General features: G+C 30.3%; 2 protein-coding genes across 2 annotated transcripts; one reads left to right on the top strand and one right to left on the bottom strand.

The window, feature by feature from the left end:
* Window positions 1-749: 749 nt before the first annotated feature.
* On the top strand, window positions 750-1,835 carry LOC113559750 (repetitive proline-rich cell wall protein-like). Its single transcript, XM_026965492.1, has one exon. It carries the CDS (start codon window positions 750-752, stop codon window positions 1,833-1,835), a length of 1,086 nt encoding a protein of 361 aa, XP_026821293.1.
* A 4,733-nt stretch (window positions 1,836-6,568) lies between these two features.
* LOC113559808 (class E basic helix-loop-helix protein 22) lies at window positions 6,569-10,831 on the bottom strand. Its single transcript, XM_026965568.1, has 5 exons — window positions 10,556-10,831; window positions 10,227-10,313; window positions 8,543-8,743; window positions 7,569-7,851; window positions 6,569-7,426 (listed from the first exon to the last, which is right to left on the bottom strand). Exons 3-5 carry the CDS (start codon window positions 8,737-8,739, stop codon window positions 7,316-7,318), a joined length of 591 nt encoding a protein of 196 aa, XP_026821369.1. The 5' UTR covers window positions 8,740-8,743; window positions 10,227-10,313; window positions 10,556-10,831; the 3' UTR covers window positions 6,569-7,315.
* Window positions 10,832-15,133: the final 4,302 nt, after the last annotated feature.

The raw sequence follows: 15,133 nt of genomic DNA, 5'->3' as shown, positions 1-15,133 counted from the left end.
TTTTTTAATATGTTTAATATTTTTAATAGTTAAAGTCTTATAAAAGTAATTCTCATCCTATCACTGAGTCGATTGTTATGATTGTATGTTCAATGGAAATCAGTAATCATTTACAGTTTTTTTTAAAAAAATAACTAAATGTCATGTTGAAATTCTGGTAAGTAGTCTATTTATCATACACATAAAAATAAATCACACATTTATACGTAAATCAAACATAAAGACTATATTTTTTATGTTGATGTAAAATTATTGTAAGGTGAACAGCTTTTACACTTTAAGATAAACAATTATTATGGTGAGTCTTGTCTAAAGACATTACCTGGTTATTCTTAATATCCTAGTATTATCTCCTTAAGTAATACATTTATTCACATTTGATTTTGATTAAACCGTTTATACGACCAAATAATAAAAAAATATGTATACTACTACTATCCATATTATCTAACATATGTTGTTGAATCCTGAAAATAAAAGCATAATATGATTTGTTAAGGTACCTATGTGTTATGCCAAGTCTAAAATATCGCATTACACCTAATAATATATTTTTATTGAATGGAATTATCTTAGCAACGTTGTATTATTACGAGATAAATACAAACACAATTAATTTTTAATTCTATGTACGTGTAATATTGAAAAATCACGAGTAGGAAACCACTTAGGTACTAAATAATCTAACGAAATTTTACCGTATAACACTAACGACCAAAACCATAAACACTGTTATACGCACACTAACGATGAGCAAAAACGACGTAGACGAGTGCATGTCAGACCGATGTTGTTGCAGATTAATAATAAAGAAATGCAATGAAAAGCCGGTCTCGTCAGCAGTTTTGAAATTACGCGACGGACGTGACGAACGTGCTAAAAACTCTGAAATGAGCCTATGCGATTTCTTAAAGTCACAGCCGGTGTCGGACTGGATAAAAGCTCTACAAGACAACCGTGTAGGGATAAAAGACTCGGATGACAAGCGGAAGAGCCCGGGAGAGCCGGTCACGGCACGAGGTCCGGTAAAACGTGTTTGTCAACAACCACCATCCGCCGACCGCGTAGGGAAGCAGCATCCTCAGCTTCATCACCGAGATATCAAGCAGAATCTGCAGGTCCAGCCCCCGGCTGGTGTTCCGGAAGATCGGGCCATGTCACAGATCATCATCAACATCGGTACGATAATAACTGATAGAGTCTATAAGCGGGACTCATACCAGCAGACCGATCCGGAAGTCCGGACTACTGTCAGTCCATCGCCGCCAGCCGACCACCCGACCTGTGACTGTCCCCCAGTCGAGCGTCCAACTTCTAACTATCCACCGGCCAAAAAATCCACCTCCATTTGTCCACCGGTTGAACGTCCGACTTCCGTTTGTCCACCGGTCGAGCGTCCAACTTCTATCTGTCCGGCGGCCGAAAAACCCACTTCCGTCTGTCCACCGGTCGATCGTCCGACTTCTGTTTGTCCACCGGTCGAGCGTCCAACTTCTAACTATCCACCGGCCAAAAAACCCACCTCCATTTGTCCACCGGTTGAACGTCCGACTTCCGTTTGTCCACCGGTCGAGCGTCCAACTTCTATCTGTCCGGCAGCCGAAAAACCCACTTCCGTCTGTTCGCCGGCCAAACGTCCGACCGCCGCTATAGCCCCCATAGTTCGTACACCAGGTGTTGAATCTGTTCCGGTGGCACGGGACCGTACTTGTCGGTACCAGGGTAACGCACCGTCCACTGTTCCGACTATGGAAAAGAAACCAGGTTTGGAGTCCGAAATTAAGTGGAAGATGAATTGTTGTTGCACCTGCCACTCAAACGTCTGCTCACCGTAGTACAAACGCACATCAGCCAATAAAATTATACGTTTTTAAGCAAATCATAAATAATAGGTACACTTCCAGGTTAGGTTACAAAATTCCGATCTGATGTATTGGTGATCCATAAGTATTTTTAAAAAGTGAAAAATATATCTAAACCTAATCAAAATTATAACATATTTGATTTTACAGTACACGACAGTTTTAAATTTAATACAGTGAAACCTCTCTGAATAACATTGGAAATCATAAAAGGTAAATGTGTAAAAGGAAAAATATTCACCAAGTCAAATAAAGTTATAATAACGGACGTATAGTGTGACGTTACATACAATATTAATCTTTATTAAAATTTCATTTTGGATCCAAACAAAACAAAATACATATTTAAAATGTACATAAAATAAAATAAGTTCGTAAGTTATAGTCTTTTAAAACAGCTAAATCTATAAAATCTATTCACAAAAGACTAATGCAAAATAAAAAAATTTTCTAAACTGTTTTAAATTGTTTTAACAAACAAAATTAATTTAATAATTTATTTTGTATACATTTTAAATAGGCATCTTTGTTTGGATCTAAATGATCTAATTGATAAAATTTATAAGACTTGATAACGTGTATGACGTAGGGACTACTCGAGATTTCAAGCGTATTATTATTTAATGTTTTAATGATATAATAAGTTTTATATTTAATAAAATTACATAAATATAAAAAAGTACTGAAAAGGAATGCATACATAAATATATAAATATAAATAAAATAATTCAATTTAGTGTAAAAAATAGGTTTTTGAACGAATTTTTGTACAGATTAAAGATGAGCAATAACATTTATTGATTTATATTATATCAACTAACTTCTACTAATATAATATGGCAATATCGCGTTTTGATATGTATTATGTATATACAGACAAACCGTTTTTAATTTTAAAAGTTAAGATTAATTTGTTACAAACAAAATAATACTGCCTAGGGTGTTTTTTTTTTTTTAATTAAAAATAAAACAGTTTTAGAATTCAACGTATTAAAAACTAAATTATATATTTTATAAAATATATTTAATGAAAATTGCAAAAGTCTACCATTATTTATTTTAGTAGTTTGGTGAAAATTATTAAAAAATAATTTTATTAGTTAGGATTTAATATTTATTATTAACGAGACTGCAGTCATACAGACTACCTAATACAAATGTATTGTTGTATTGGTACCATATTCAATAGAAATACAATTCATTTTAAAAATATTTAACAATTAATTTATGACATTACAAGATAATATTTTAAAACTAGATTTAATGCATGTGAAAATACATAATAATTAAAAAACTTAGAAAATAAGTATAATGACTCATTATAAATCAGTAAAAATGATTAAAAATGTAAGAAAATGACCCAAAAATGTCAAAAAATGACTTAAAAAGAAATAAACACCAAAAAATGCAAAATAAAAATTAGTTGTTCAGATTCACATACTAATGAAACGCATTTGTGGACAGGAGAGCATCGTCTAAAAAGTTCAAAAAAAAAAAAATACATTAACTTCCGAGCACTGAATTAATGAGTAATACCTATTACTTACTTTAAAATTGTATGCAAGTATCCAGTGGGGAAGTATAACATCCCCTGACAGTAAAAAAAAAAATCGTAATTTAAAAAAAAAAATAAATACTAATAGTTTGAAAAAAGAATACATAGTGTTTTTACACTTTACAGTTTACACAGAAAATAAAAAAAAAATAATATATAAATTCAGTCCAGTGTAGCGCGTGTATTATGTAATTAATACTAGATTTTTTTCGTTTCACATATACATTTTTTTTAATAATCTCTACCGCTCTCCCCCAAAAAAAATTTGGAAACGCCACTGTATAATATGACATATATTTAAACAAAATAAAAACATGTGATATAATTTGAATGGAAAATAATATTAAATTATTGCGAGGTTCTAGGTTAGACATATATGTTAATTGTTATACAAAAAATATATTATTTAAATCTTAACAGCTGATAAGATATCACAATTTTAATTTACAATAAGTTTGCTATATTTAAATTTTAACATTGACATTTATCACACACTTTTAAATCACCCAAATCACTTTATCTTAGTTTGTCTATATATTTGTCTGCATACAAGACATTCGACTGCAGTTTGCTTAATCGTTTTATAATACTATATTAGACACTTAATGAACGTTCTATATGATAAATGCATATTGCATAAAGTGTTTAATCATAACGTTAAGTTTCTATATATTAACGAGTAGTATAGATAACATGACATTTATTAATTGTTAAAAAATATCTACTTCAAATTGTATAGTATGTACCTATATCCAGTGATGTTTATAACTCTCTATAAATAATTTATTCAAGGTAGCAATAAAATTATATTTATGAATAAATTATTAGTTTTTTACGAATATTGCATAATTATTACATCTCGCTGTAATTTTAACGGAATATTTAGCTCAGACAAATAATTAGGTAATAGTTAAATTTTGTACATTTTTAAGTACGAGTAGATTTAAGAGTCTTAAATTATAAATAAAGTTGATATTTAAAATTTAAAATTTATTAATTTTTATTTACTTAGGTATGAAAAATAAATAAATAATATTAATATAAATTACACAAACAAGTGAACATATTAAACATTAAGCTCATATAAACAATTTAGTTAAGCTATTAATAAGTGTATTAACTATTTTGTAAAATATGGGTTAGTGTAAAATTTATAAACAATGCGCTATAATAAGTCGTAAAATACTATTTAATAAACTATTACCTATAGGATATAATAGGTAAATAACATATCAACCTAAATAGTATAGACAACTAATAAATGATAAATATATTAAGACGTATTTTTAATATTAAATTCCAACAATATAAAGTTGTTATGATAATAATTTAATTTTTCATAAATAGTTATATACCTATACAAATCTAAATTTACCACAAAATATATTTCTACACTGAGTGATAGAGTAATAGAATTAGGTTATTTGAAAATGTGAGTTCATTCATCAGTAGTCTTACTTTTATATGATTATTATTATCTTTTAATTTGTTATAAAAACAGTTAATAATTAAAAATACATTAAAATACATTTTAGGTATAACGTATTATGCACATTAATTTTTTTATTTTAATTGACAAAGGTATATAACAATTTACTTAACTTTCTTTTGTTATTTTAAGATCTTCTAAGAGAATCAATTAAAAGGACGAGGACAACCCACCTGTTTTTAAAAATATTTGATTCATGAAATTTTAATAATATTCTAAGAAAGAAAAAATTTTAAATCTCAAATATATTTAAAATATTAATTTAAAGCAACCTACAATTAATGGTTTACTAATACAATTTTTGGTTGCTGAATAATATTATTATGATTTATTATAAAAAACGGCTTAAAGTGAAAAAGAACAACACCGAAGTTACAGTTTATAATTACCAAGTTTCTACATGAGAACGAAAAGAATATTCTCTGAGTTTTAATTTTTACAAAAATATGCTTTTGAAACTTTATTTAACTTGTTTTTTTTATTTTTTAAACTGAATTAACTTTTTTTATATTAATCATATTATCAAACAACAACACAAAATGCCACGACATAACACAATATATCGTCTTTTGCCTTGTACAGTAAAACCCGATTATCCATCACTCTTTCATCCATAAACTTATATTGTACGCCACCCACTGTCATAATGATATCGTAACGATATTATCGTTAATTATAAATACAATATTTTACGCCCGTATTGTGGGTATACATGTACTTAAGAGGATGCCATCGTAGTATTTGTTATCTCTCTCTAACCCACGCAGAACATAGCAAATTTTACGTTCACAAAAATGGCTATAACCATATTCATTTCTCAAATTAGAGTGAAATGACCTATTATAGAATTTAAAGTTAAGCACATTATATAGGGCATCTCATAAGCATTTTATTAGATTTTTATTTTAAAGCGAGTTATTTCTATTTTAAAATTGTAAATTGTTTATACATCTTAAAAAACTCATAACTCGCTTTAAAATAAAAATATAATAAAACGCTTATGAGATGCCCTAGAAAATGGTCTTAACTTTAAATTTTATAATAGACCATTTCACTCTAATTTGAGAAATGAATATGGTTATAGTATGGTTAGAGAGAGAGATAACAAATACTACGCTGGTATCCTCTTAAAGAAAACTAAAAAACTTATCTATGAAAAAAGCTCGGAATTCATATAAACAAACTAAAATAACGAAATAATTTAAATTTATCACCATATACACTAATATGTATAATATTAAAACTAATATAGGTAGGTATAATAATTATAAATAATATAAAAATAATTTTTTTCTTTTATCCGTCACTCTCTTGATCCCATTTAAGACGGTTAATAAAGGTTTTTCTATACATCAATTTGTGTTTTCAGCTGTTACTGTAGCTAAACTGAGTAGTTCTTTTTAATAACGCAAACGTCGCAAACGGTTTATAGAAACAATTTATGGACGTGTAGTGTCATCTTAAAAAGAAACAAAATCGCTCAAACATGAGACAAATGTATTTTTATTGTATACAATAATTGATAAAATAATATTATGTGTAAGAATTGGATATGATAAAGATTAAAAATACATTTTTTTTAAAATTATTTCTATTACAATATAAGTCTAGTCAATAATAATTGTATTAAAATGTATCAATATAATTATGAAGTTTCAAATAATAAGTTTTAGCGTTAATATATTATAATATTAAGTTTTAAATGACTAGATTTTCCTATCTATAAACTAAATAATAGTTTATCGTATGCATGGCAGTACGTATAGCTAAATTAATACATATTATAAAGTACAAACTATTTAGGTGCTAATTAAAATAAAATATATTTTTAACTTAACAAGCCATCAATCATTATTTACACGAATTTAGTTGTACCTGCCATTGTATGTATACGAGAAAACATAAGCAATTATTATTTTTAAATTATAAACGTGTTTATAGTGTGGAATATAAAGGTAATCTATGTTATAATTATACAATGAAAAGAGGCTAGTAATACTTAGTCTGAATATTTGAACACAAAATCATTATGCTTATTGTAAGTACATTATGTTACAAAGATGTGCATTCATGTATAAAATATTATGTTTTTTCAAATGTCCGCCTACTTCACATACAGACAGGTCAAAAATATAAATTTGATTTGTATTTATAACAACTATGATAATATAATATATAATATTATTATTGTGTGTGTGTAATTTATATATATGTGTGTGTGTATGTGTATATATATATAAATATATTTAATATTTATAATAATTTATGAAAATCACATTATAAAACTCGGCGACGTGATGTTGCTTCGAAGTATTTGTAATTCACTCATTCATATCATTTACATATTTTCATTATATTATACATATATTTTTATATTTTTTGTTATAAAATAGTCGTTGGTATAACATGTTAAGACTGTGGAGAATCTGGCGAAGCGTTGGGCGAAGCCAATGAAGGTTTAATGGGATACATCGAAGCCTGTAGATCAAAACCTGGGGGCATTGTCATTGTTCCTTGAGCCTAGAAAATAGAATAAGCCCGTAAATAAGAATAAAAAGTAAACTTAAACACAAAACGCTATGCGACAAGGAGCGTTGTACTTGTGTAGCTTATAATAATATTACGGGTGTACGATTTACAATAATATTACTATCGTGTATACCTGTATGTAAGTGATCAGTCTTCTTAATTCTTCTAGAGCATTTGCTTGCATTAAAATATAATTTTTAGCCAATAAAAGCGTAGCTATTTTTGACAATTTTCGTACGGACGGCGAGTGAGCATATGGTATGACGCTTCTGAGCTCGTCCAACGCGTCGTTCAAGTCATGCATCCTTCTCCTCTCACGAGCGTTGATATTCAACCGGACAGACTTGCCTTGCTTGGACTTGGACTTGCCTCCCGCACCGGACATTGTCGAAGTGCCTTGACCATTGTTAGGTATTCTAATTGGAAATAACATACAATTATGGCCTTAAATAGTAAATATATACCAATTTATTTTAATTTCGATTCAGAGTTATATATATATATATAACTGTTTGCTCATATATATATATACACAAGAAAATAGAAGTTCTCGCAAGATATATAGCAGATAAAAACTAAAAACCACCCTATGTAAGTTCCTACACGAATACAAATAACTCAAACCATGTAATTTTTTATTTCTGAAAATATATTTTTTTTTACATACGTGAATTAAGTTATAACATTTTAACATTTTAACAATATGACAAATTTCCTCCCTACAGTACTTTCAACTTGAATTTAGTCGATGACATTATAATTTGCGTATTTCGTATTACATAAAAAATATTTTAAATCGAATTTGCAATGATCAATGAGTTAAATTTAACTATAACTTAACTGTCATATCGTTATTCATAATTCATAGATAATAAAGACAAGTCTAGATAGTTTATCATATGTTACGTAGGTATAATATTATGTTTTACGAGTATATGCATATAATAGGTGCAGAAAGCGACGCTTATTTAACTTTATCTGCAGATATGTTATAATTGACGCACTGTGGAGTGTGGATTTTTTTTCCAGTAGAAATTTATATCCACCTGCTATTTATGTATCGTGTAGGTACTTCATAAATACCGTCTTTACACAGATTTTGTTTACCTATTGTCAGAACCATTATTGAATTGTTGGCAAGCCGGTCCTGGGCTGTTTTCGTCGGAAGCCACGGAGGACGGTTGCGGAAAATAATATCCTCCTAGTCCAACGGCGCTCAGAGGAGTCCGTCTGCCGGGTACTTGGTTCGATTCACATGCGAAATACGTGCCGTTTGTTTCCAAAGAACTAGACGTAAAATCCATGGTCCTAAAATGTAAAATAAAACATAGGTTATAATATCTCAAAAACCTAACTTCTTCTATACATTTTATTTCTATTATGGCTGTTATTATAGTTCCTGTAGTATTATGTTATAGCTTCAACTGTGTGCACATGAATGGTATGATATAAATACTTTGAAAAAGTCAGTTTAATCAGCTTACCATCATTACTATATAAGGTTTATTAAACTGATCATACGTATTTAAAATTTAATATAGATAACTACTATGTTTAGTTTATATCATAATAATATTTTAATAATAAACTAGTTAGTTATGGTTAGGTTAGCCACCTGCATGTTATATATATGTATATATATATATATATATTACTATGTATTAAGTACATATAATCAATGTCGGGATACTAAGATTGATATTTACATAGATACATTGATACACACTTATCACGATATATGTCATATACAGTTATACATAATTTAAAATTTAAATTACAAGCTGTTCAAAATAATTTATATATATTTCTATCAGTTATAGATAATAATTTAAGATATTTGAAAGCATCGAATATTAAATATTAAACATATCTCAATAATATTAATAGTAATAAAAAAAAAATTGATTTTTAAAATATCTATATGCTTATAATTATAATTTTTCAATTCGCAGTTTAAACGGATACAAGAGTTTTAAACAAAATATTATGATTATTCCATTCATCACAATTATTTCATAAGTCAATATGTAGTGCAGTGCTTACCAATATGCTTATATATACATTTTTTTTTGCAGTAAAACAAAATACAAACATATTATTTTGAATAGATTTTTACGATTTTCATTTGAAAATTAGTGAATAGGATATTGTAATATATTTATATATTATATTGATATTATATAAATGAATCTAATAATTGATATTGGAACCTATCGTATGTACATACGCAACAATAATTTTACCAAGTAGACGCTCCTACGACATACGACATACATACATATACGATACATAACAAGTAAGAACATATATATAACATAATTGTTTATCATTACTTAGATATCATTTGGTGTGCAGCTGAGTGTGCAAAATATACGACGAAACTCGTGTGATTTAACGGAGCTATGCGTATTACAGTAAAGACTATGTGAATATAATGGCAAGCTATGTCGTGGTTTGTGTACGTGATATTATGTTGTCCGCGTATAGGGTATATAGGCAGCGACGGATTAATAGTCTTAGACGCGAGGGGCAAAATCAATTTTCCATATAATAGATTAGTGTTGACGCCGTTTTTAACATATGAAAATTATGACGACTGGGGCAGTTGCCCCCTTTTCTCCCAATTGGACACGGCTCTGTACAATATATAGGTATACGGTGAAAACCCAACGCCAAGCGTCATTTAAATAATACTATTGTGTACGAGATAGCAGATAAATATTTATTATATTTATCGTTTCATGCGATTTAAATGATATTAAAAAAATAAATAAAAAATAAAATTGCTCACACAGTGCACGGGAAACAGCTTTTTCATTTGACGACAAACGACGGTTGTGGAGACAGCGGCTGCAGCGTCGACGAAATCCTCAAATACCTGTGTACAAACAACACGCAATGATCACACAACGACAATATCATGACAAAATAATTTTTATTTTAAACAAATAAACAGTATTGTATCGCGTTATAATGACGACGACGACGACGACGACGACAATCGATCGATTATTATTAGACAAAATAATGTGTGTGTACATTAATACCAATATTTTGGATTAAAACCGGTGATGTGCATTGTGTGCAGTATTTCTGTTGCACAGTATATATTATACGTACCTCGTGCGATATGCGATATTATGCGACGAAATGTATGACGCGCGCTCGTCGTCGTGCGATGTTCGAAGCGGACCGGCGGCAGCGGCGGCGGTGACGATGACGACGTCTCTCCCGGCTGTGATCCCGCGGCGGCGGCGGCGGCGGCGGCGGTGTCGGCGAGATGAAGCGCGCGCCCCGTGTGTCGTACGCGCGCGTGTGTGTGTGTGTGCGTGCGTGCGTGCGTGCGTGCGTGCGAAATGTTTTGGGACTCGCGTAAAAGTCGATAACGGGTGTCGTGGACCACCACCGCACCGCGACTGCACCGCACCGCCGCGCGACGACCGAAAACTCGTCCGGTTCTGCGGGTTCGGAAAACCGAATAAAGCGCGTCGGTGTGGTGGCGATAAAGCCCTCGCAACACTCGTATCCGTCCGTCCGCCGTGTCCGCCTCCGCGCCGTCCGTCCCCTCGTTGCTATCGCACCACCCGCCCGCCGGCGCACTCGCTCGTCGCCGCGGCGGCGGGCTAGTAATCAGAAATCCGTGATTTTCAAAGGGACGACAGATGGTGCGGCGCGACGGCGGAGGGGAGATCCCGGACGGCTCGGCGGCGACGAGCGTCGTTACCGTGGTAACCCCGCCGCGCCCGGCGCACGAGTTATCGACACCCTTTTTTTTGGCGGCCTTTACCGCGCGCCGCTTTCGCAATAACGGCGGTGCCCCCCGCCGCTACCCACGCTGTACAATAATAATAATACGCATTACGTGCGCACTCGCCCCCGCCCACTCGACTATATCGCCCATCGCACCACCAAAACCCTCGAGCAGCGAGCGGGGCCGATGCTGAGCCGCCGCTGCACCGTCACCGATCCCCTCGATATATATATATATATATTGTAGATTTACTACCACTACTGTTATTATTATTATTATTATTATTTCGTTTCGTTTTGTTTTTCGTTCTCTTTTGCTGCGCTACAGCGCCGCATCGTCGTCATCGTCGTCATCATCGTCATCATCGTCATTATACAGTTTCGGCAAGACGACTTTATCCGTACACGTCGATAAAACACGCTGAACGCCGATCCGCAATCGTCGTTTCCGTATACTTAATACGCCTATATATCATGTGCAAATAGTTTCTATTTCATTAATCATTTGCGTATATCGTGTAACACCGGGCGATCCGTTTTGATGACTACGTGTTGTTTGCACACAATTTATGTAGTTTTTTATTCAAATCATTTTTACCGCTTTTGTTATGAAATATTTAAAGTATTAAACATTTCCATTTCGACGAGTTTCGTAATAGATCGGAAGTAATTGACCGTAATTTTTACAGCGTACACCTCTCACACTCAACTAGTCCAAATTTTAAAACATGTACATTCGTAAAAATCTACTTGGTCGATATTTTGTATTCATTCATTGATACCTGTTTTTTAGAAAAAAATTATTCCGCGTGAAATTATACACAAATGCAGTCTAGATACTGGATAATCCCTATAACTTATAATATTTAAACCGTTATAACATTACGCTAGGTTTAAATGGGTATAAACTTAAAAAAAAATAAATCATAAAATTATTTTAACCGAGATATAAATGGATTACCCACTTTGACTAACCACGCCAAACTGTCAAACGATACTGTACAACTATATTATTATATTAAACTATATACCTACGCATTATACATGTATATGAACGCTTACCTTATAAATTATAAATATTCCGAAAAGGTACACTTAACACGAGTAAAACACGTTTGTTACGGTCCTTATCGGACATATTCTTTTTAATACCTAACACAATTGAGAACGTTTTAAACTGCTAATTTGTATGCAACGTTGCCGCATTGATTAAAAATACAAAATGGTTTATCTGATATTAAATTTTAATATGACGTATTATTAACATTTAAGAGGACGCCATACCCGCATGTGTTGTCTCTGTCTTATACACGCGTAACATAGTTAAAAACTGTTTTGCGCGGGACAACTTTACTCCCTCGATATTTATATCAAAATTACCAAAATTATAAATCCCATTGGGAAGAACTTTACCTGTGATGTAGTGTTTTAATTTTTTTGACGCTATCGTCCTCTTAATATAGATTGTTTTATCGTTTAAAAAATATACAAATATCAATTATTTAATTTAAATTTTTTTTCCCAAGTACTTATTTCCGGATCAGTTTAGAATCCGCATTAAGTCATGATATCTTTAGTTTGTTAAAACTCTTAGTAAAAATTAATTGTAGAAATAATACGACCATAGTCATTACTGGCCACGGTGTTAAATGTTGATAATATTGTTTTCTATTGATTTCAATATTATCACGATTTATGTTTGAATTTCCTTCAAAACAGAAATCACTACATGTGTAGGAAAATGCTTGCTAAAAATTTAGCTAAACAAAAATGCTTAAAAAATCGTTCTCAATCGTTTAAAATTATTTCTTTGATTTGCTGACAATCGTTCTCAATCGTATTACTAAAAAAGTAAACCGTTTTCAATCATATAACACCGCCTAACACAGCAATAGTATATATTGTTGTTCCAATTTGTTACCCTCTCCGGTCAACCCCATTGTGTCATTATTTATACGTATGTACGATGTACCATATTTTCCTGTAGTCCATGATCCGTCACTGCATCACTGCAGCAGTCTATACATAAATATATAATATGTATTATTCAATATACCTACGTGGATGATGAATAGAACATGATATTTTTAAGTGCTATCGAAGAGCGTACTTGATAATAAATTACAAAAGTGGTAATACACATGTGATATTAAGGTTTTAGTAGGGAAAAGTAAAGTAGGGTGCAGTTGTGATATCAATTAATATAAAATATGAATTATAATATTATAGCAATATTACATTTTTTAATATTCGCAAATAATACATTTTTGTTAATTTATACTTATATATTTATTATCTTTATTGAATAATCTAAAATACATGATTAATTATCATAGTAAATTCCTTAAAATATATATTAGTTATTAATATACATTTAAAGATAATATTTATATGTTTTAAAATAATAACATTAAATAAATAAAAACAAAGACATTATTGGTGTTAAATAAAATAAATTAATGAGGGCACTTGAGTATAATTTTCGATTCTTATTTTTATAGTTTTTTTGATTTCTTAAAATGTTAGAATTTTTAAATATTTGTTTAAATATTATACATATTATCAAATTTGTTAGTTATTAATCCTGATGAGTAAGGAACGGATTTCATTGTAAATACATACTTTTATTAGATCATTCTAATTGAAATAAACCCAAATTTATTATACATATTTTTACATAGTTAAAATAGTTTTTTCAATAAGAAAAGAAGAAAAGGTATAATATTGTATTTACACAGACTAGCAACATTTTTAACAACATCTGGGTATTCTAAATTGTCTGTGTAAAATGGGAAGGGATCAAGGGAATTTATTGTTGTTGGTTAAATACTTGAATATAATATCATAACGATTTGAAAAGTTATTTTAACACATTTGTATTATCATTATGAAAGCTTACCATATTCGAATGTTACCTGTAGACAACATGAGAACCAACTCGTAGTTGCTCATATATATATATATATATATATATATATATATATTTGATAAATATCAAATTTATATTTATAATATTAATAATGTACAAGAGATTTTTTGTTATACGATTAAATATTATCTATATCAATTATTAAGAGTCGTAGTGAAATTCCACAAACCATTCGTTATAATGAATACTATAGTCTACTCAACCTACAATGGCTTAGTCGGGAATTACCAATCTACTTATAATTTTATTTAGTCTCTGAATGTATAAAAAGTGTATTCATAGAGCTCCATTTGCTGCATAATTAAAATGAGAATAAAACTTATAGGTATTCACTACCGGGATCATCAATAAAAGAACGTTTAAAATTCAACTAAATTGCAACTGAAATTATAAGAAAACCTGACTTCAAAATTTGAAATAAAAATATTGTTAGCTGAAAAATTTTAGAAAATATGTAATTTATATAAAAACTTCGTTATTATATATACATGATTGTTTATTTTAAAACTCGCTTTTTTTATTTTCACTATTATTTGTATCGTTATTTTGGCCTAGACCCGTATCGAGGCCATATTATATAATATGTTATTTTAGCGACGTAAAAAGGTAGATTTTTTTTTAACCTATATCAGCAACATTGGAACGCAAATAGACCTTTTAAAACCTTTTTTGTCGATTTACAAAACTAATACATATAATACATATACTAATACCTTCAACATATATTTATTATTATCTGTGATATAGATACCAATATAATATGCATAATACATTCAACGACATATATTTAGTAACTCAATTCTACTGTATTATAATATTTTGTGAATAAAAATAACAAACACAAAAGTATGTATATATTATAATCTATGTAGGTAATAATTCGATACAATTGGGTTACCTGCTTACTTCTGAATAAGTACTACAACGATGTCTTTATACTGTAAAAAAACAAAGTGACAATCGGTGCAAATTCGTAAAAAATATGAACCTGCTCAAATCAATAAGTATTAAAACATGTT

The sequence above is a fragment of the Rhopalosiphum maidis genome, chromosome 3 (assembly GCF_003676215.2).
Source record: "Rhopalosiphum maidis isolate BTI-1 chromosome 3, ASM367621v3, whole genome shotgun sequence".
NCBI classification, from domain to species: domain Eukaryota; kingdom Metazoa; phylum Arthropoda; class Insecta; order Hemiptera; family Aphididae; genus Rhopalosiphum; species Rhopalosiphum maidis.
This window is presented reverse-complemented; position numbering and strand designations above follow the sequence as displayed.

Coding starts and splice junctions, on each gene's coding strand:
- LOC113559750 (XM_026965492.1), top strand. CDS start 750: ATGAGCAAAAACGACGTAGACGAGTGCATGTCAGACCGATGTTGTTGC.
- LOC113559808 (XM_026965568.1), bottom strand. CDS start 8,739: ATGGATTTTACGTCTAGTTCTTTGGAAACAAACGGCACGTATTTCGCA. Junction 7,852..8,542: donor AATAATGGTTCTGACAATAG/GTAAACAAAATC, acceptor ATTTCCAATTAG/AATACCTAACAATGGTCAAG. Junction 7,427..7,568: donor GACTGATCACTTACATACAG/GTATACACGATA, acceptor TCTATTTTCTAG/GCTCAAGGAACAATGACAAT.